This window comes from Idiotropiscis lumnitzeri, chromosome 3, assembly GCF_059441095.1.
Source record: "Idiotropiscis lumnitzeri isolate Australia: NSW breed Sydney's pygmy pipehorse chromosome 3, RoL_Ilum_1.0, whole genome shotgun sequence".
Classification (NCBI taxonomy): Eukaryota; Metazoa; Chordata; class Actinopteri; order Syngnathiformes; family Syngnathidae; genus Idiotropiscis; species Idiotropiscis lumnitzeri.
This window is the reverse complement of record NC_142393.1, coordinates 20,255,518-20,274,128: the sequence shown is the minus strand read 5'-3', so window position 1 is coordinate 20,274,128 and position 18,611 is coordinate 20,255,518. Positions and strand designations below refer to the sequence as shown.

The 18,611-nt window shown below is 42.2% G+C and overlaps 1 protein-coding gene across 8 annotated transcripts in view; it reads right to left on the bottom strand.

Moving 5' to 3' along the window:
- Window positions 1-466: 466 nt before the first annotated feature.
- ubr4 (ubiquitin protein ligase E3 component n-recognin 4) overlaps window positions 467-18,611 on the bottom strand; it is a 46,877-nt gene continuing 28,732 nt past the window's right edge. For all 8 annotated transcript variants that reach the window (XM_088289379.1, XM_088289380.1, XM_088289381.1 and 5 more), the window contains 53 exons: window positions 18,415-18,543; window positions 18,178-18,299; window positions 17,944-18,055; window positions 17,706-17,836; window positions 17,289-17,466; window positions 17,092-17,196; window positions 16,788-16,925; window positions 15,857-16,025; window positions 15,569-15,773; window positions 15,384-15,497; window positions 14,402-14,611; window positions 14,156-14,305; window positions 13,845-14,072; window positions 13,661-13,739; window positions 13,332-13,556; window positions 13,054-13,222; window positions 12,735-12,879; window positions 12,454-12,539; window positions 12,287-12,374; window positions 12,012-12,205; window positions 11,672-11,911; window positions 11,430-11,568; window positions 11,183-11,308; window positions 10,970-11,098; window positions 10,522-10,871; window positions 10,262-10,352; window positions 10,001-10,085; window positions 9,709-9,836; window positions 9,344-9,473; window positions 9,109-9,269; window positions 8,911-9,020; window positions 8,623-8,764; window positions 8,391-8,472; window positions 8,141-8,314; window positions 7,897-8,018; window positions 7,587-7,784; window positions 7,388-7,468; window positions 7,188-7,275; window positions 6,883-7,010; window positions 6,477-6,584; window positions 6,272-6,388; window positions 5,913-6,103; window positions 5,632-5,805; window positions 5,444-5,543; window positions 5,117-5,335; window positions 4,904-5,017; window positions 4,687-4,829; window positions 4,466-4,591; window positions 4,033-4,227; window positions 2,624-2,848; window positions 2,424-2,514; window positions 1,704-1,866; window positions 467-1,508 (listed from right to left, as the gene is read on the bottom strand). In XM_088289379.1, the coding sequence (XP_088145505.1) occupies window positions 1,444-1,508; window positions 1,704-1,866; window positions 2,424-2,514; window positions 2,624-2,848; window positions 4,033-4,227; window positions 4,466-4,591; window positions 4,687-4,829; window positions 4,904-5,017; window positions 5,117-5,335; window positions 5,444-5,543; window positions 5,632-5,805; window positions 5,913-6,103; window positions 6,272-6,388; window positions 6,477-6,584; window positions 6,883-7,010; window positions 7,188-7,275; window positions 7,388-7,468; window positions 7,587-7,784; window positions 7,897-8,018; window positions 8,141-8,314; window positions 8,391-8,472; window positions 8,623-8,764; window positions 8,911-9,020; window positions 9,109-9,269; window positions 9,344-9,473; window positions 9,709-9,836; window positions 10,001-10,085; window positions 10,262-10,352; window positions 10,522-10,871; window positions 10,970-11,098; window positions 11,183-11,308; window positions 11,430-11,568; window positions 11,672-11,911; window positions 12,012-12,205; window positions 12,287-12,374; window positions 12,454-12,539; window positions 12,735-12,879; window positions 13,054-13,222; window positions 13,332-13,556; window positions 13,661-13,739; window positions 13,845-14,072; window positions 14,156-14,305; window positions 14,402-14,611; window positions 15,384-15,497; window positions 15,569-15,773; window positions 15,857-16,025; window positions 16,788-16,925; window positions 17,092-17,196; window positions 17,289-17,466; window positions 17,706-17,836; window positions 17,944-18,055; window positions 18,178-18,299; window positions 18,415-18,543 (7,712 nt within the window). In that variant the 3' untranslated portion in view covers window positions 467-1,443. The remainder of the gene's footprint in view (window positions 1,509-1,703; window positions 1,867-2,423; window positions 2,515-2,623; window positions 2,849-4,032; window positions 4,228-4,465; window positions 4,592-4,686; window positions 4,830-4,903; window positions 5,018-5,116; window positions 5,336-5,443; window positions 5,544-5,631; window positions 5,806-5,912; window positions 6,104-6,271; window positions 6,389-6,476; window positions 6,585-6,882; window positions 7,011-7,187; window positions 7,276-7,387; window positions 7,469-7,586; window positions 7,785-7,896; window positions 8,019-8,140; window positions 8,315-8,390; window positions 8,473-8,622; window positions 8,765-8,910; window positions 9,021-9,108; window positions 9,270-9,343; window positions 9,474-9,708; window positions 9,837-10,000; window positions 10,086-10,261; window positions 10,353-10,521; window positions 10,872-10,969; window positions 11,099-11,182; window positions 11,309-11,429; window positions 11,569-11,671; window positions 11,912-12,011; window positions 12,206-12,286; window positions 12,375-12,453; window positions 12,540-12,734; window positions 12,880-13,053; window positions 13,223-13,331; window positions 13,557-13,660; window positions 13,740-13,844; window positions 14,073-14,155; window positions 14,306-14,401; window positions 14,612-15,383; window positions 15,498-15,568; window positions 15,774-15,856; window positions 16,026-16,787; window positions 16,926-17,091; window positions 17,197-17,288; window positions 17,467-17,705; window positions 17,837-17,943; window positions 18,056-18,177; window positions 18,300-18,414; window positions 18,544-18,611) is intronic.

The window sequence follows — 18,611 nt, the reverse complement described above, 5'->3', positions numbered from 1 at the left end:
TCAGGAGCATATTTGAGGTGGGCGTGAGGCAGGTGCGGGCAAACTATGGCCCGGGGGCCAAATGCGGCACATCCAACGTTTTCATCCGGCCTGGCAAACTTGGAAAAAATTTAAACGAATAAACCTTGTTAACATTTTATTTTCTAAATACTGTGGTGTGTCAAAGACATCTATTTTGTTGTAATGCTTTTGTTCACTTTCATTTAAAATTAAATGTATTTTTTTTCTCAGATGAGATGACGTTACCAAAACACTCCATCTGCTCCTGGTCCGGCCCATCTGTCAAATTTTAGAACCCATTGTGGCCCGCCAATCAAAAAGTTTGTCCACCCCTGGTATAAGGATTACATTGTAAAAAAATAAATTGCACTCCTAAAACATAGGACTGGGTGTCATGGTGTCAGTACACATCCTGCTGGCTATGTCACAACAAAAGTGTTGGCAAAGAATTTCAAACAACTCATCCTAACCTTATATCAACTTTATTAATCATAGGGCTAATTCAAAAAGCAGACATTCAGCAACATTTGAACAACTGTAGCAGCGGGCGAATGAACAATTAAGTGAGTCAAGTCCACACCATGCATTCAGTTGGCAAACACCACAACTTTTGCTCAAGGTTGGTGACCGCAAAACAACGCTGCACCTTGCTGGCCACAAAGAGCAGCTATAGGGCCAGCTCTTTTTTGGGGGGGGGTGGGACAACTTTCATTGGCGCACACATTAAAAAAAATTCAATGTAGAACCCTTCAAGTGAAAACAAACAAAAAAAAGGTGTTTAGGGATATAACATACATCTGCTTTATTATGTATTGCAACAGGTCTAAAATATCACTGCAACAGATAAACTCTTGACAATAGGTTAAGGTGACCAAGGCATAGTGTCAAGGATGAAAATAAAACTTACTCATCAATACTTTTTTTTTTCTTCTTGCTGTTGCTTGCCAAATTGATAAAACAAACCTTGCGCATACACAAACAAAAAATGTCATCGTTCACTCAAATTCCAGTTAGAACCATACACAACGACCAAAGGAGGACAGATTAAATCACGAGCATGTGAGGCGTTCTCTGCCATTTTAAAACACGCCGACCAAAATCTTAAATAGGAAACGAAAGCAAAACAGGATAAAATTGAATGCTGCTCTCATCGTGTCGTGGGACCGATCTCCAACTGCTGGCCCGACCTTGCAGCGCCTCATCATCTGTGTTCGCTTTGTGTGGAATTAGTTGTGTGCTCAACACATCATGGTGTATTAGAAGATTACACATAAGATTCTGCTTAAGGTTCAATTCATGTCATAGAGGGCGTTGGGGTTCAGGACCAAGCATGGCGTATACACTGTGCACAAAAAGGAAAAGTGTTTATTTGGTGGCTGTCCCAAATGTGGTTGCGATGCGGTTTGGATTGGGAATTGGTGCGCAGGTGAATCATACTACCCGTCAGGGCAAAGAGTTCAACAAATCTTGCAGGAAGAGGTCTGGATCAGGGATTTCGGAGAGGAGACCTGAAACACGTCCACGTATGGTCAGTTTTCAACCTTTTTGATTTTGATCAATCTTTTCAACATGAGGCCTCTTGTATTAATTAATATAATTAATAATTCAAATGAGAATTTTTTTTGCAGCTGATCCAAATTAGGTTGTTACATCATTCAACTTTTTAATCATTGCATCGCTTTGTCATCCATGTGCATACTGACCTACAACATCAAAGAACTCTGCCAAGGATTCGGCGGGCATGAGTTCATCTTGGAAAGCCCTGAGCACACGCTCTGAGGCCTCGTAGATGGGCATGTCATTATGACGCACATATTCGGCAAGCGAGAAGGACCAGCCGCCCTCCGTGTTGCTGGTGGGAACTTTCTGCAGTGGCAAAAGAAAGAAAAAGTCAGCGTGCTTGGTGCGGCCAAAAAGCAAAATACAGTGGTACCTTGACTTGCTGGCGGCCCAACTAAACAGCTTTATGAAAAAGTGCCTTGCTAGCATTAGCCATTTGTTTTTACGGCAAAATGCGTCAGAGTGTTTTATGTGATTTTTTCTTTTTTTTTTGGTCAATTTTGTGTGCAGCCGACCACTAAGCAACCTATGCTACTGGAAGTGGTCTGCTTTCAGAATAAGAGCCCAATACAGGAAGTGTTGTTTTTCTATTAAGTGGTATGTTAATTGTGTAAATGTAGCTAACATAACTTTCTCGATTTGTAAGCGGAATCATTTGTCATTTTTAGCTTTGTTTTTGGGTGCACTTAATCTGTATTTGGTTATTCTTACTGAGACTCAGTTATGAAGTCCCAAAATATATTTCCTTCTTGATTCATGTTCTTCCATTCATTTCAATGGGGAAAGTAGATTTGCGTTTCAAGCATGGTCGTGGAACAAATTACTCACAAGTCAAGGCACCAGTTGAAGTTTACGGACATTACCCTGAACATGTCATAGACTAGATCCACCAGGCCCCAGAAGAGAAGGGGGGAGCGATAGACTGCATATTCCTTTGGTGCTTTATCTGTCAGCCTGAGAAAGGGAAGGAAGGAGAGCAAAGATGAGGGGGAGCTCATTCCAACTCGCATGTGCGTGGAATAAAAAAAAAAGCTAATCTTAAGCATTCACAATTGGGCCGTACTTGTTGGCGCTGCTCGCCGACACCTTGCGGGCGTGTGCGTTGATCAGGAGTCTCCGGAGGAAGTAAATCCGGGAGGCCTTCCAGCTTTCGGGCGGCATGATGTGCATGGCCAGGACGGTGTAGTAGTGCGGCCCCTCTACCTCATACGAACTCTCCACCCATTTATCGCATGGCTGCTCCTGGAAACTTTGCAGGTTTTTCTCCTCTCGGGAAGTAGCCCGTGTCCTGCAGGTGCGAAAGGGATACCAATATACTGTATGAGCAGCAGTCTTTGGTGTAAACTTTCTTGCACGCTGTGCCAGTGGTCCGATAGATGATGATTTGTAATCAATTGTGTAGGTCACAGGCGCTCAATTTTCAGACTTTGGCTCAGACATTGACAAATACAGAGCAGACCAAAATGACATGAGGCGTCTCCCGAGGCTCAATCCTGGGACCTCTTTTGATTATTACATGTACCACGCTTCCACTTTCTCAGATAATGCAAAATAATAAAATTGATTACCACAACCATGCACAATGTCAATGTCCCTAAGTGACCATAGTCCCTAACAAGCAATGGGTAAATGAAACATAACTGAGTGGATGTCCCAACCTTTTCTGCAGTTAAATAGACAAGAAAAACGGTAGTAATTGTTTTTGGACCTAAGGAGGAACGTTGTAAAATAACCATGCTGCTCTTGGCTCATTAGTTAAAAACCTCAGAGACCAGGTCAGGAATCTAGGTGGACTCAATGATGTTGAATTTTAAAAAAACGTAAATACAATCCCAACAAAATTATTTGTGACATTCAAGGATTGGTGTCCCTGCAGGACTTTGAGAAACTGGTCGCAATTAATGCACCAGTATATTGTCTGGTCTGCCTAAAAAGTCCAAATTTGACAACTGCAGCTTTTCCAGAATTCTGCTGTTTGAGTCCTCACTCAGACCAAGCGAGCGGGCCACGTCTCTATACTGCCTTTAAGAGAATAGACTTCAAAATGATCCAATTCTCTTGCTTTGAATGGTTAAGTGCCAAAATAAATCTGAGACCTTTTAATCCAATATGAACCATTCAGGCAGCTCAGGCCATCTGGTGCAGGTCAGTTCTATGTTCCTAAAGTTAAATCTAAACATGGATTTGAGCCTTCAGTATCTATGCATCATATAGCTGGAACAAACTATTAGAAAACTTCAGATGCACAGAGAGTCTAAATTCTTTCAAATCAAGGTTGAAGACTCATCGGTCTACTGTGGGCTTTGGATGAATGCATTTTTACTCATCAAATTTTACTCAAAATCTGCACTCACTAACTTATTTTGAATGTGTTTTTATATTCTAATATGCTGGTTCTAATCAATTTTTGCCTATTCGAGACGGCCAGGGCGATAAAGTGTCGAGCTTGATTTGATCCCTTGCAGTACATACGTGTTGAGCACATAGAGCACAGTGTGGATGATGTAGGGGATGAGATGGATGTTGCTCTCTCGGCCTCCTCCTCCTGTGTCCACGCTGAATGATTGTTCAGTAGCAAAGCGAAGGAACAGCAGTTTGGTGTCATGGATGTTGAGTTGGTACGTGGGCTCGCGCTGGCCTGTGCACTCTTGCAGATATGTGTTATGTCTGTGTGGCACAGAAAAACAAGAGTTAAAAATCAGATCAGCCTTCAGAGCTGTAATTTCCTATCAGTCGTCTTTGCGCAGATTTTTTGGGCGGTTCTAGCTAATAAAAAGACAAATCTAAATTGGGACCAGTTAGGGGAGCGACGACAGGTTCTCTCCCATGTTTTGGCATCAAGGATTAGATATACTGTATATCTAGGGAGGACATTTTATGATTGTATGCTGTTGCATGTTTTTACCGCGCTAAGCATGTAGCAAACGCCGATTCTGGCACATGCGGCCCCCAAACAGGAAGCAGTCCATTGCACTTGGTGTTGGCGTTCTGGAGAGCGGCGCTTTCCCACTCTTCTCGACCACGGGCCAACCTGCAATGGAGGTCCGGGAAATAAGGAATTAGAGAAAAAAAAAATCTTAAACCCACAGCGATTAATACGTTCTTAAAAAGTGAAGTCATTTCTACCTGACAGCTGCCAGATGGCAGTCGTAGTGGACAATGTTAAAGTGCGACACAGTGCTGTAGCCCTGCTGCTTGCGAGGCTTGTTCTCAAATTCTTCTAATGACACCCGCTTTGTGAACGTGTAAATACCCAGGACCTTGGTGGGCTAGAAGCAAAACCATACCAGTTAAGTTGCTGTACCTCATTGAAACAGAGATAAGGACACGTGCAATGTTGTACCTGGAATTTGTAACCTTCTCTACAAATACAACATGTTAAGCCTGGCTCCTCTATCAGCTCCTCCATCTGTTTCAACAGTGACGTCTTGGTCACCACTTGACCCTTCTCATTGGTCTAAAAGGTAAATACACACATATATGTTACTTGTCAAAATTGTTGGTGTCAGAAATTAAAAAAAGAAAAAAAAACACAGTTGTGTGAAAATGAGTGCACCGTCATGCCCAGTGTTCCCAGAGCCTTCTGTCTCATAGCCATGGCCATACGCTTCTTCTCAGCTCTGGTCTCCCTGCGCGCCGCTTCAATCTTCAGATTGACGTCACTGTGCTCCCTCAAGGCTTCCAGAAGGTTCTCTGCAAGCGTACCAATGCCTTCATCGCTCGAGACCTGCTCCAGCTTGTGCAGGTTGGTAATTGAATCAGTGCCTATCAGCACCTGGACAGAAAAAAGGTCAAATGTTTTTGGGTTTTTTCCAATTCATGATCTTAATCCTGAGTTTATTATTAAATAGTATGCACTACATTTCATTAGAATATTTACTACCTGTGTGGGGGGATGCTGAGTAGCCAAACCGCGGAGCAATCTTAGAATGAAGGGTAGTGCAGGGCGAGAGAGGAACTTCTTCCAGATGTCGGCATCCAGACTGACAAGAAAAATAAGATGAAACTTTAGCCAGTGCATTAAATTTTTATAGCTTTATCAAACTCATGGAAGATTAACAAGGCTCATACTTTTTGGCATTTGGGATATGTTTCTTCATGTAATCCAGTGCATTCTGTGTGATTCCTTTTTGCAGAATAAGATCTTTCAGCTGATGGCCATTACTGTTATTTTTTATTCCAGCAGCGATTTTACAGAAGCAATCCAGGAACACTTTGTCATCAGCACTGTGTTCCTCGTCGTACCTGCAAGGGGGCAAAAAAGTTTCAATGTACTATATGTAGTGGAAGCACAGCATTAAGACATTGTGAGGACAGGTCAGTACGTTTGAGAACACCACAGTGATACCCACTTGTCAAAGCTGCAACATGGCTTAAAGCGCTCGACCAAGATCCTCATCTTCTCCAGTTCGCCAAACGACAAGTATGGGATGATGCGAAGCAGACCCTGCAGCACGCTGGGGTTGGAGCGCACAAATGGAGTGTTGATCTGGTCCAGCAACATGACAAGCTGATCCTTGTCGCCAGTCAGCAACAAGTTGCCCTAGAAAAGCAATGACACTGATTATAAAGATTATTTTTAACTCATTGAAAGGAGGTTAGGGTTTCTATCAGAGTGGATTTCTGTTTGGGGCAAGCCTCTCCTAGTCCTATTTGGGCTTGTTGGTGGTCTGTGCTCCTTAAGTGTTCATAACGCTTCTTTGGTACCTACCTTGTCCTCAGAAATCTCTGCATTAGCTTCGTCCAGAATGATCTCCATGATGCTCAGAACTTGCTCTGCTATAGAGGCCCCTCCACTGTCCTTACTCTCCTGTTCCGCCACTAAAGCCTAAGAGAGAAAAGGAAGGGAAGAGATGAATGTTGATCCTCAACATGTGTGCGAGATAAACCACCATACAAGAACAAAAGTCCCTTACCAGGTTTAGCGTTCCGAGCATGACGTTGAGCGTGTTCATCTCTGGTTTGACTAGCTGCTGTCGGTTTATTTTCACTTTTACGCAATAACTGAACAACTTCAGTAAAACCTAAAGGAGATATACATCAGCTTTGAATTAGGAATACAAACTTTCTTCATTCACACGAATACCGTCACTGTTGGCAGAATCCTTGTATCTCTGAAGCAACTACTTTTCAAATAAAAAAAAAAAGAATCCCACCTCTTGAGTTACCAAAAACTGCATTGTTCAAGTGGTTTTATACGTTAATTGTGTACTGTTGCACACCAGCATTAAACCAACACCAACTCATCTTGTTCAATTGTTAATTTGCGAAAGAAAAAAAAAACTTACACATAATCGGTGATTTAGCATAATGGCGGCTTACCGTGAGCAGATGACGTCCCTGTTTAAAATCTTTGATTCCTGACAGCCGATTGAGCATACACTCCAGTCCGCCACACTGTGCCATGACTCCTGCCATTTTGTACACCTCTTCATCATCCTCCTCCTCATCTGGACAAAGTGGAGGGAGAGACATTTTATGTACGTGATGACGAGACGAGATTCCATAGACTGATTAATTGTTCAAGCATGAATAAAAGGATTTGATGAAGATGAGTAGGAAAGACTGGCAGACTTGACAATATAGTCTAAATTGTGTGGGAGACTGTAATAGACGAGTAATAGAACCTGTGGTCGAGTCCAGCGACTCGATGAACTCCTCTGTTGCATCTCCCAGCAGACCTCTCATTCGATAAATGATTCTCATCGGCTCACCCTTGTAAAAGCAAGGGCAATGTTAACTTGATGACCATCTACACCATTTCCAAGAAGCTCTGAAAGGCTCAGTCATTATTGTCATTGCTATCGGTTACATGTTGTAACTTTACCTCATTTGTTGGGCACCACACCTTCTTGTAGACTTCAGCAACAGACAAATCCAAGCTAATGATTTTGTTGTTCACCAGAAGCTGAGGAAAACAAAAAGACAGAATGTGTTTCGTGCAATGAATTAGCTTGTTGACAATAGGAATTGAGGCGTTAAGTGAAAGACATTGAAATGGTAATCAAAGTACTGATTCATTTTACCTCCATGCCACTATCATCTTCAAGGAGTGCCACCAGGTCGCAGTCTTGGCAGATCTTGTTCTTAATATCCCTCATAAGGGGGCCGATGCCAGGCTCGTTGCTGCTGTAAGGGTTTCCTGGCATGCGACCTTGAAGGAAATCCTCTTGCTGAGGATCTTTTTCCAGGGTCACAAAGAACTCTGTCACCTCGTTCTCCTCCTTAAAAGAAAAAAGGTGACGTAAATAAGATTTACATTTACACAGGTTGTAAAGTAATTATTTTGTAAGATATTTCTCCAAGTGAAATAAATCTGGGATAAAGCTAACTTACAGGATAAATGATGCTACACAGTCTCTCAAAAATGAACACAGGTGTTCTGTAGTCATCCAAATTGTATCTCTTGGCAGTCTCTATGCACACCGCCATGAAAGCCTTTGTTTCAGACTCGGTACCTAGGAAGATCGCAAAATGTTCAAAATTCATTGTACATCATGTCAACTGTGGAAAACAATAATGACAACAAGACTCTGCTAAAGTCTTTAAAATCAGTAGTTAAGATTTCACTTCAGCTGACCTGTGGTCATGTCCTCGAGCATCTCCAACAACATGTCCTGAGTCTCGTCTATGAGCTTGGTGCGCTGCACTACCAGTTTCCTCAGACACAGATAACCATTCAGCACCGTGCCAACCAGCCGGCTCTTAAAATGCCGCTTAATGGATTCCACCTCCACAAATGACGATAGTAATCCTGTCATAATGACATGATTTGATCAAATATCAGAACACTTCAAGTGTTTGCTATCATTTGCTTCAAGACTGCATACCAGTGAAACTTTTGAGGGCATAGCCTTGCTGCAAGTCTGTGCTCAACGTTGCCTCCTCCAGGGCCAGCAGGTTGGCTATTTCCTGTGGCAGGCAATTGCACACACCACATTGAAATAATTGCACAACACACGCTTTTATTCAAATTTTACAATGGGCTAACAATATCAGTTTAAACCATTTCTGAATGTTGATTTTAGAGAACATATAGAACATTCCTAAATCATGCTTTACCTTGGTGATGAGATTGCCAATGTAGGGAAGGACTCCTCGTGCAGCCAGGTAAACCTTCCAATGAGTTGGTTTGATGAGCTTTTGGTAGAGACCAAGGTACTCTGCTGCACACTCGCCAGCCAAACTCAGCTCATCCAGATAACTGACGACACACAAAAAACATAGTCACACTACACAGGACTTTCCTGTTGTACATAAGACTTTTGAGAGTACAGTTAACTTGAATCCCATTCCATAGTAATTTTACCTATGTTGACCATAATTTAACAGCATATGCAAGTGTCTTACCTAGTGAGCAGGCCCAAGACTTGTTGTTTGCGGCTGGGGATTGTTGTGAGAGCCTCCACAATTGTGCAAGCGGCCTGTCTGGCTGCCTGAGTAGCAGGCGTGAAAAGGACCTGCAGGAAGACAAGCACTTATGTCAACTGATTTCTAATACGGGTGGATTTCTCAATCTCGCGAGATCATTTGTACAGCTTTACTTACCTGCCGCAGCCAATTGTTGTGGCTCAGCCTGAGCAGGCGAGGGAAAAGGATTTCACCTCTTCTGGACCTCATGAATTGCTTCCATTTCCACACATACTTCTCCATCAAATATTGCTTCCGCAGTTCACCCTTTCCCTGTGGTTTTGTTACCATCTCATGGCCTGTCGGGTGTTGACGTCAAATATGAGTACTCAGCTACATTGACAGGTTTGCTATTTGTCTGGACAACACTTACATCTGGCAGGGAGGCATTTTTTCCAGGCCTCATATGAAGCTTTGGGATCCTTCTTGAGCCACATTTGGGCCTGAGCGTGGATTTCATTACTGTAGGGCCGAACGGTGGTCAGGGATTCAGTAGCAGCATCCTTTAAAAGATGGATAGTAGGTTCGGTGTGATCAAAGAGTACTCCAAGAGTTAGCATACTTTTAAATGATTTTTAACACAGTGCAATTCACCATAATGCTAATGTTGCAAACGGTGAGTTTTGTATTTGGTTCAACATAATCTTTTGAGACAATCGTCTACCATTAAACTAATCAGCACATTTTCATTGACCCTAAGGCAAATGCAAAGTCTCAGCATGATTACTAAATATTCACCTTGTTCTTCTTGCTTGTGGGAGCAGGGGGTTTGATTAGCTTCTGCAGGATTTTCAGGCACATGAGTGTGATGTTCTCCACCACGACAGGTGTCTTAATATTAACTGACATGAGGAACAGGCTAAGGGCTGCAGGAAAAATAAACATTGATTCAGACAGTTTAGATTAGAAATTGTATAAATAACATGGACAACACAAAGACTGCAAGGCAGGTGGGCCATTTACCTAATATTTACGCATAAATGGTACTCAAATGCATTCGTTGATGCTTCAAAATGACACAGCCACTTACCGCAGCGTAGCCGTAACTCCCAGCATCCTCCCTCTTTTGAAATTGAGTCAGTTAACAGCAGCATTTCATACTGCAGATTACTGACCTGATGTAAAAAAAAAATCAAATAAAAAATATATATAATATAATATAATATATAATTGTCAAATAGACACTGCCTACTAGCTTTCATGCAGAGATAAATGTGTCACTGCTTCAATACACTTAAGACATAAGCATAGTAAGACAGTGGTTTGAACGAGTAGATGGACGCAGACATACCAGGTCAGGATTTGCCCAGTGACCTTTGAGGGCTGCCGAAACCTTTGCAATAATAAGGTCATTCATCTGCTGAGTAGCTTCTGGGTGATCTCTGAAAAGCAATAACGTAAAACAAATTACTTGAAAAGCAGAACTACTACAAAATGTACAAATACAATGCAGTTCATATTGTTTCATCAAACAAGCATTAGGCAGGTTAAGGGTAGTGCACTGAAAACCTGTAGCATTTAACTACAATAGGATCTCGAGCAGCGCCATACCTGGTAAGAAGACAGATAAGCTGGCGTACTTCCTCCCGCATGGCCGCAGTACCTCGTCGCAAGTTGTACTCAAAAAGCTCACGGATGAGCCCCTGAAGGACGAGGATCTGCCGCAGGGCTGGGTTGGTGGCCAGCGCACGCAGTAGCGTGATACAGTGACCTGTGACTGCTGAGGCACAGCCGTAACACTTGTTGGAGGAAGTGTGGCCGCAGCCCAGCACAGAGAGGGCGCGGTACTGGCTGGCCGTGAAGGTCGGCTGGTGGCTGCTGCTGCTTCGGGAGGACTTGGTGGCTGCCTCACGCTGCTGCAGATCATACTCAAGGAGCTCTTTGCGAGATGCAAGCACTTTCTATGAAAATGAACGAAACACCAGATAGCAGAGAAGCAGAGAGATACTGATGAAAATGTTTCAGCATGTGGGGAGGCCACAGGTACTTTGTCTCCAACCTGTATAATCTTGGAGAGTTCATCAAATGATGTTTTGCAGTCTCCACTGTATTCCTGAGCCAGCTGCTGAATGTATCTGTTCACATTGGCAGAAGATGTACCAAGACCTGCAGCAGCACCTGTGTCATCCTGCAGTAATTTTTGGAAAAATTATATTAATAGTGTCACCCAAGGTAGGAAATTCTACAACATCTAATACACTCCAAGCCTTACCTGTGGCTTTTCCGGTGCAGCCTCATTGACTTTAGACAAAAGGCTCTCCAGCTGGGGCCTGTGACCCATCAGCTGGTGGTATACACGATCAGCTTTTTCCAGAAGGGTGTTGATGTTTGTCACAGCCTAGAAGGAAAAAAACAAGTTTTAAAATGCTTGGTCATATATTCGTTCAAAAGAAGCAAATAAACTTCTCAGCAAAAGGTCCTTAAATAAAGTTGTAGAGTATGAATAAGTGACTGCTGACTTTTTTCCTGTCTTCTTCATTCTCAATAGGATCCACAGCACAGCATGGTTTGGCATAGAGCATGAAGTCAAATCTGGCATATTTGCAGAAACCACAGGCATTGCACAGAAAAGGGTCCTTTTCATCGTAGTTGATAGATCTGATTGGAAAAATGAAACACGGCAACATGTTTAAATGTAATGTACTCATTTCTAGTCGTTTAGTAGATACTATTAGAATCTCAGAGGAAGTGCGCTACTCACCTGCACTTGTGGCACTGATAGACATTCTCCCCGCAGTTGCCACACACTCCAGGATTGGCAGGCACAGAGGCGCTACAGCGTGGACACTGCAGCGTCTCAGTGGAAGCTTGATAGTTCTCATAGAAGTCAGAAAACTCAATCATGAGGTTGGACGCGACAATGGGTAAGGGAAGGTCAATTTTCACTTCCGTTTGACCTGGGGTCAGTTGTACTTTCTTGGCTTTATGCCAGCGAGCAGGCCTAAAAATGACAGAGCACATTTAAGAGTGACTTTTTTGCATCGCGGCTCAGTGGGCAGTAAGACAGCATAGCATCAAACAAATACAAAGTAGAAACACACTTGTTCTTCAGCTCCACAATCGCTTGCACAGTCCTGTTGTTATAGTAGAGGTTGATGGTGCGGACCATTTTGGTGCGTTTCAGATCCCCGATCTTAACAGTAACTTTGCTAATGGTATGGCTGCCGATAAGCTTGACAACCTGTTGTGTGGTGGTGTAGCGGGTGTCCACTTTGATTGATGACAGCTTGATATTCTTGAGGGAAAACAGGAAAAATATTGTTAAGAACATTTACGAATAATAGTTTCCAAGTCGACTAAGTATTGCTATACATACCGAAAACGGAACCTCTGGATTATTACAGACCAAGCAAGGGTCACTTTCCAGATAAAAGCCATCAAACTCCACCAAACCTGACAGAGTGCTATAACATAAGGCAAAAATGAATGTCCACAAATCTGCACCACACTCGTTTCCAAGAAAGCATGGTTCACTAAGCGTACTTGTAGATGTTGGAGTTTGGGTGATTTGTCAGGATATGGTTCTGCGTTCGCAGGATTTCCACAGCCTTCTGGGAATACTCCTTCAGCTGAAAGAAGAGGAAACAATAATGGTGTGCATGAATAATCAGCTTCAATGTCCTGTGCAGTTAGTGCTTATTCGGGAAACCAAGTTCCTAACAATTGTAAAAGTACAAAATCAACTTCACTCCAATTACATTACAGTACCATCACGAATGTCTTTACCTAAGAAGACAAAAAATAGATACTAAAGTCTTATTTACTTTTTTCTCGGTCTGCGGAGTCTTGAGTGAGAAATACCCGAGAAGGTCGACAAACTGTGCAGCTTTGCGGCCATATGCTGGGAGCTCTGGCCAGATGGCCCATGTGAGCTCCAGCAACAACTCCTGCTGTGATTTACTTGAGTTCCTAGTGAGAAACCCATATACAGGGAGATTATTATGTCATATTCAGTCAGATGTGATGGTTTTAGCAGCAATTCAACTCTTGTATCTTCTATGCTTGAATATGGTTTTATTAAAAAAAATGGCATGAGCGTGGGCTTAACTTAACATAAATGTAAAAAGGTATTTTTTAAACTACCTGTAGATATGTAATGCCAAGCAGTGGGCTTGCCAGCGCACTGCTGATGAGTTGGACTCAAGCAGGAAGCAGCGCAAAAACTGGATGAGTGTCTCCTTGTCTGCAAACTTATTGAGCTGACTGACCAGAGCCATGCACAACTGATCCTCCTGGCTGCCAGCTCCATCCCCTATGATCAGAACATGGGGAAAAAACCATTCAATCATTCAATAAAATCAAACATCAACTGCTGCTAAAGCAAGTATCTCTACAAAACAAAGCTTATGTCATTGCCTTACCCTCTTTATCCTTCTCTTTTTCCTCTTTTTTGCTCTTTTTACTAGAAGACTTGCTCTGAGAAGTTTGAGAAGTTCCTCCCTGTCCGCTGCTAGAACCCCCTGAGAAGGAGGAGGAGTTGGCCAGTACCTTACTGCCACACAGCGCACACGAGAGCAACTGCAAAAGGACTGGCGAAACACCCTCGTCTACTAGGAAGCTGACCTGAAGCAGGAAGTACAACACAGCTGGAGAGAAGGAAAAAAAAGATACATGAGAGAGGAGAGGGTCACAATGCTACTGACACAATTTCTGTTGCATTTATAAAAACTGGAATAGGAAATCTACTTACAGTCATCTTTCATACAGAACTTCTGCCAGTTGATTGTCCTCTGAGTGGCGATTTCAGCACAAGCTTTCAGGTGTTCCATCTGCATTGACAGAAGCAAAGCTCACACCAGAATGTGACAATGACATATTGCAAAGCTCCAAAACCATTTAATAAATGCACTCAGAATTCACCAAATCACACTCACCAGGTTGATGAGAGTATCATACTGCAGAGCTGAGCCTGATGAAGCTGTAACAATGCCTGCCCGGAGGAAGATGCCCTGTTCCTCAAGAAGCTTTTTGATGCTGCGCACGTGAGAATCGAGAGTGTGCAGATCCCGTAATTGACGATATTTTTCCTTGGAGCCGCAGATAAACAGCAACAGCTTCCTAACTTGCCTCCTGACGAATGGCGTCTGTTGGATCATCAAATACTGCGGAGACATTTAGATATAGATTTTTTTTAAACGATTTTATGAAATATAAAATGACAAACATGAGTATCCCAAACTCTTACTTCAGACAAATAGTAGAACCAAGAATGGTCAAAGACAGGAGGTGGAATACGTGGGTTGGTGTCAGCAATCTTTTTGATCTGATATGGCAGCCGGAGGACCATTTCAGTGAGCAGCTGCGAATAGGCTTCAAACACATCGGCAGCATGTCCCTGATGGAAAGAGCAACACAGTTAATTTTAAATGTCCTTGGCACGTTTACTCTCCAGTCTACACGACATGACATAACATGATTTCAGGGTATATACCTTGACATATTGACGAAGGAAAAAGGGGCTCATGTCTGGGGGAGAGGAAGATGTGTGTGGGCGAAGGAGCTGGCTCGTGGTCACAGGTTCTTCTTCGCCTTGCTGGCTCTTCCAGAACTCCAGAAGGGATTTGAGCACATGGAGACAGTAGTCAATGGCACCCAGGCTGAGTAAGGCAGACGCTGTAGCATTGGAAATCAGTGAGGATGACTGGAAGAAATAAAAGTAGCAAACAGCGTGAGTTACTTAACAGAAACATGATATATTAAGGTGGAAATTAAAATAAAAATAATGACAGTAACTCAAATAGTAATTACATTGATTCCAATCCACTGAGCAGCGGGACATTAGTGTGCTGTGGGAAATTATTAGGGCTGTCATAAACGATTATTTTGCGAGACAACTAATTAGCAATAGTAGTCGCTATCGGTCGACTAATTGGATCACCTGTAAATAAAAGGTTGCAGCTTGTACCCGCATTTTGGACAGGTGTATAAATGACAGAGCAACTTAAATTGAAGGTGATACTGTGGCCTTAAAGTTTTTTTGTTGAAATTGTTTAGTGCATTTTAAAATGGAAACAAGAGAGTTGCACTAATACTATTAACTCATTCACTACCAGCCAAGTAAAAAAAATAAATAAATTGACGTCTTTAGCCGTCAATGGCAGTCAACGTGTTAAACTACCTGTAAATACAAAAAAAATACTTGAGATGTAATGTGACACTTGAATTGGGTTTTTAATATTATTTTTATTTAGACTAAAACGACTCGTCAATTATTAAATTCATTGTTAGGATTTTTGATCGTGACTAGTTAACTACTCGTGGCATCATAGCACTGAATAAGTCATGCTATGCTGCACACACCCACGTTCGCACACAGACACTAATTTTTGATTAGATCATTTTAGTGACACTTGCTTAGATTTTTATAATGTACACAGTTTTTTTTTTGTAAGAACCCTTCTTCAGTAATGTACCTCTGAGGAGGATTTGGAGCCAGATTTGGTTCGAGACATGAAGACGCTGAGCAGTCTCATGATGACCAGGTGTACTTCATTCATAGGACAGCGATCATTCTTTTTTGAAACATCCTATAGAGAAAAGAGGTAGGTTGAGCAACACAAGCACATAAAATGATTCTTAATAAAGAGACCTTGGTTACCTTCTTATGCATGCCAAGTTCTGCAATAAGTTGCGCAAGCAGATCATCCAAGGCACCCTTATCTTTTTCATCCTCCCCGTCGAGGTCAGAGGTCAGCATAAGGATAACTTGCATGTAAGGAATTGCTTGAACGCCACCAACATTGTGAAGCTGAGATAGGTGTTGCAGCAGGCGCTCCAGTAACATAAGACGAACCATGTGAAGCCTAATCAAAAAGTAAGAATTACATTTTGCCAGAATAGATAAATTGACCAACAAAGAGCCCAGACCACATTGTCCAGGTCTGACCTGTTACTTCTGTGGATGTCTCCCTCAGTCTCTGCTTCTCCCTCTGAGCCTTCACCTTCCTGCTGTGCTGTGGTGGTGCTGATCGCACCAGTGCTGGAGCTCACACTGCCTGGACCTGCAGGGTGGCCCTCCACTGTTGTATCCCCATAAGCACTGCTGCGCCCTGACACTGTAAAAAGGAACCAACCAACATATATTAGGCATTGATTAGGCATATATTGGGAATGTATTTAATATGATTTTTCAGGTATCTAATTTTGAGATTAGTATTTACATTTACTCTTTAGATTCGAAAACAGATAGCTGTACTTCGTACTGCTTTTTTTTTTTTTACCTTTTCAGATGATGGCATATAAAGATAAATGGATCACCTCAACGTTATTTACTAAGCTACAGTATGGGAACACATTGCATTAACGACATAACAGCCAGGGTCAAAACTAGCTAGCTTTTTTTCTTGTCAGTAAAATGCAACTAAATGAAAAATAATTTTGTGTAACTGGAGTGCACTTATATATAGCTTTATCCACACCACACGGTGCCTAAAGAGCTTTAGAGAGGCTCACATTAACGCACATTCGTTCAACAATGGGCAGTTGATGCCATGCAAGACACTGCTCGGCTCACTGGGAACGACACACTTCAACGTCAAATAGTCGAAGCCGGGACTCAAACTTGCAACCCTTCAGTCACTGGATGACCTACTTTTTTACCTTTATTTGAAAAAGAAAATACTTTAACTTATCTACTAAAGTGCATTTTAGAATATGCATTTTTTTTCCTTATAAGTGAAGAATTTCAATCAGTATTGACTGTTTTTGCATTATCCTGTATTTTTGACTAAATATAGAGTGCAATTATCTTTACCATCTCTGAAAATAAGTATAGTTTATATATTACATGCGTGTAGTTCTCCCTTGCAATCACCCACCACTGTGCTCTCCTGCAACAGAATCGATAGCAGAACCTCCACTCTCTGAGCCCACACTGCCGCCATGCTCAGCAGGGGAGGTCCGCAGTGTGGAGCCATCAGTCGCAGCAGTACTGCCCTCATCATCAGATGCCGGGGCTGAAATCATAGCAATAGCTGTAACAGCAAATATAACGCAGTCATTCGGGCCATCATTCCTTAAATCATAATCTAAGGCATCTAATACTGAGTCAAAAACTCCTAAAGCAACATTTAGCAATCTATGAATTGTAATATGTGCAAAGCACAAAAGACGTCCTATCACCTGATGCAGTGGTGTCTGACAGTGTGCCAGCGTCCAGTGAAGAGGAGCTTGGGGCTTGACCAGATAGGCCAAGGCTCTGAAGGCCAAGGGCACTGCTACTACTCCCTAAAATATTTCATATTTAATGCTCATGAATATGCACAATACTGGAAAAACTAATTAAAACACATTAAAATCTATCTTTATTTCCTACTGACCTTGTTGATCCTGCTGAAGGCTGAGAGCAATCGCAAGCTCTACCATCGTTTCATCATCGGCATCAGGGGGAATGTCCAGCATGGGAGGGAAACCCTCAGCTCCAGCAAGCAATGCTTCCAGGGGGGATGGATTTCCATTGTTTAGATTCTCTGGTGTCTCCAGGACCATTGATTCAGACTGAATAATGAAAATATCCATGGTTAGCTGAGAATTCCCTTCTAGCAAACATATTCCTACTTGTGTAATTTATGAGCTAGAGGATTCAAGATATTCTGGACAGTATATGCATGTTTAAAATAATTTAAACTATGTTTCCATGCTCTGCACATTTGTAACAAATGATTGTTAAGGCTCTTGCGGTGTGAATTGTGTTAAACACAAACATCAGAATAAATAATCGCAATTTTTTTTCTCACCACCATCTCAAAGTCGCCATGATCCACTTCATTCTGCTCCCGACTACCCGGTCTGACCTCCTCTCCAACGGTAAGCACCGATGACTGCATTTTGTCTTCTGCGTCATCATCGTCGTCATCATCTTTGTCCCCTGATAAAGAAAACACCAAGCTGTTCTTAAGAAACTGAAATGTTTTCTGACGGACAATATTTTACAGTCTATACAAGAATCACTGTATAAAGCTTATGAAACCATACCTATCGGTGTGTTTGAGCGTGGGGGAGATGGGATGGTAACATGGCGACGCTTATTTCGTGGTCGAAGCACTCTGATCAGTGCCTGCTTACAAGCAAAGCTCACTGCTGTGTCCTGAAATAGGCAACCATCATAGGGGGGAATTAATACAGGACCCACTAGCATATAGCCTTGAGGGATAAATGTACAATTTAAATTACAAATAATATTGATTATTGGCATGTTAATGTACTTACAGGGCAGAGCAACATTTGCATGTAGATTTTCGAGGCCACGTTGATGTAGTCAAGTTCACTTGTGCCGTATGCATGGATGATGTCCACCAGGGCATTTACTGTTGCCTCCACATGAGTGAGTCCTTTGGAGGGAGAAGAAGATACCCATACATTGGGTTTCTCTTTGATTAAAAAAAAAAAAAAAAAAACAAATACAAAAATGACTTGCCGCCCCTTACGGGTAAATGATGCACTTACCGGGCAGGCATGCAGGAGCAAGAAAGGCATTCTTGGGTTTCAGAGAGTGTAGCTTCCAAAAGTTACTCATCAGTTGAGTAATGAAATTATGGCTTTCCCCTTCCACATCTTTTTGCCCATCTGTCGTGTCTGGATAAATCCAAAACAAGGACATTTTTTGCATATAAGTTTACAGTACTTGCATAATTGGAGCATCA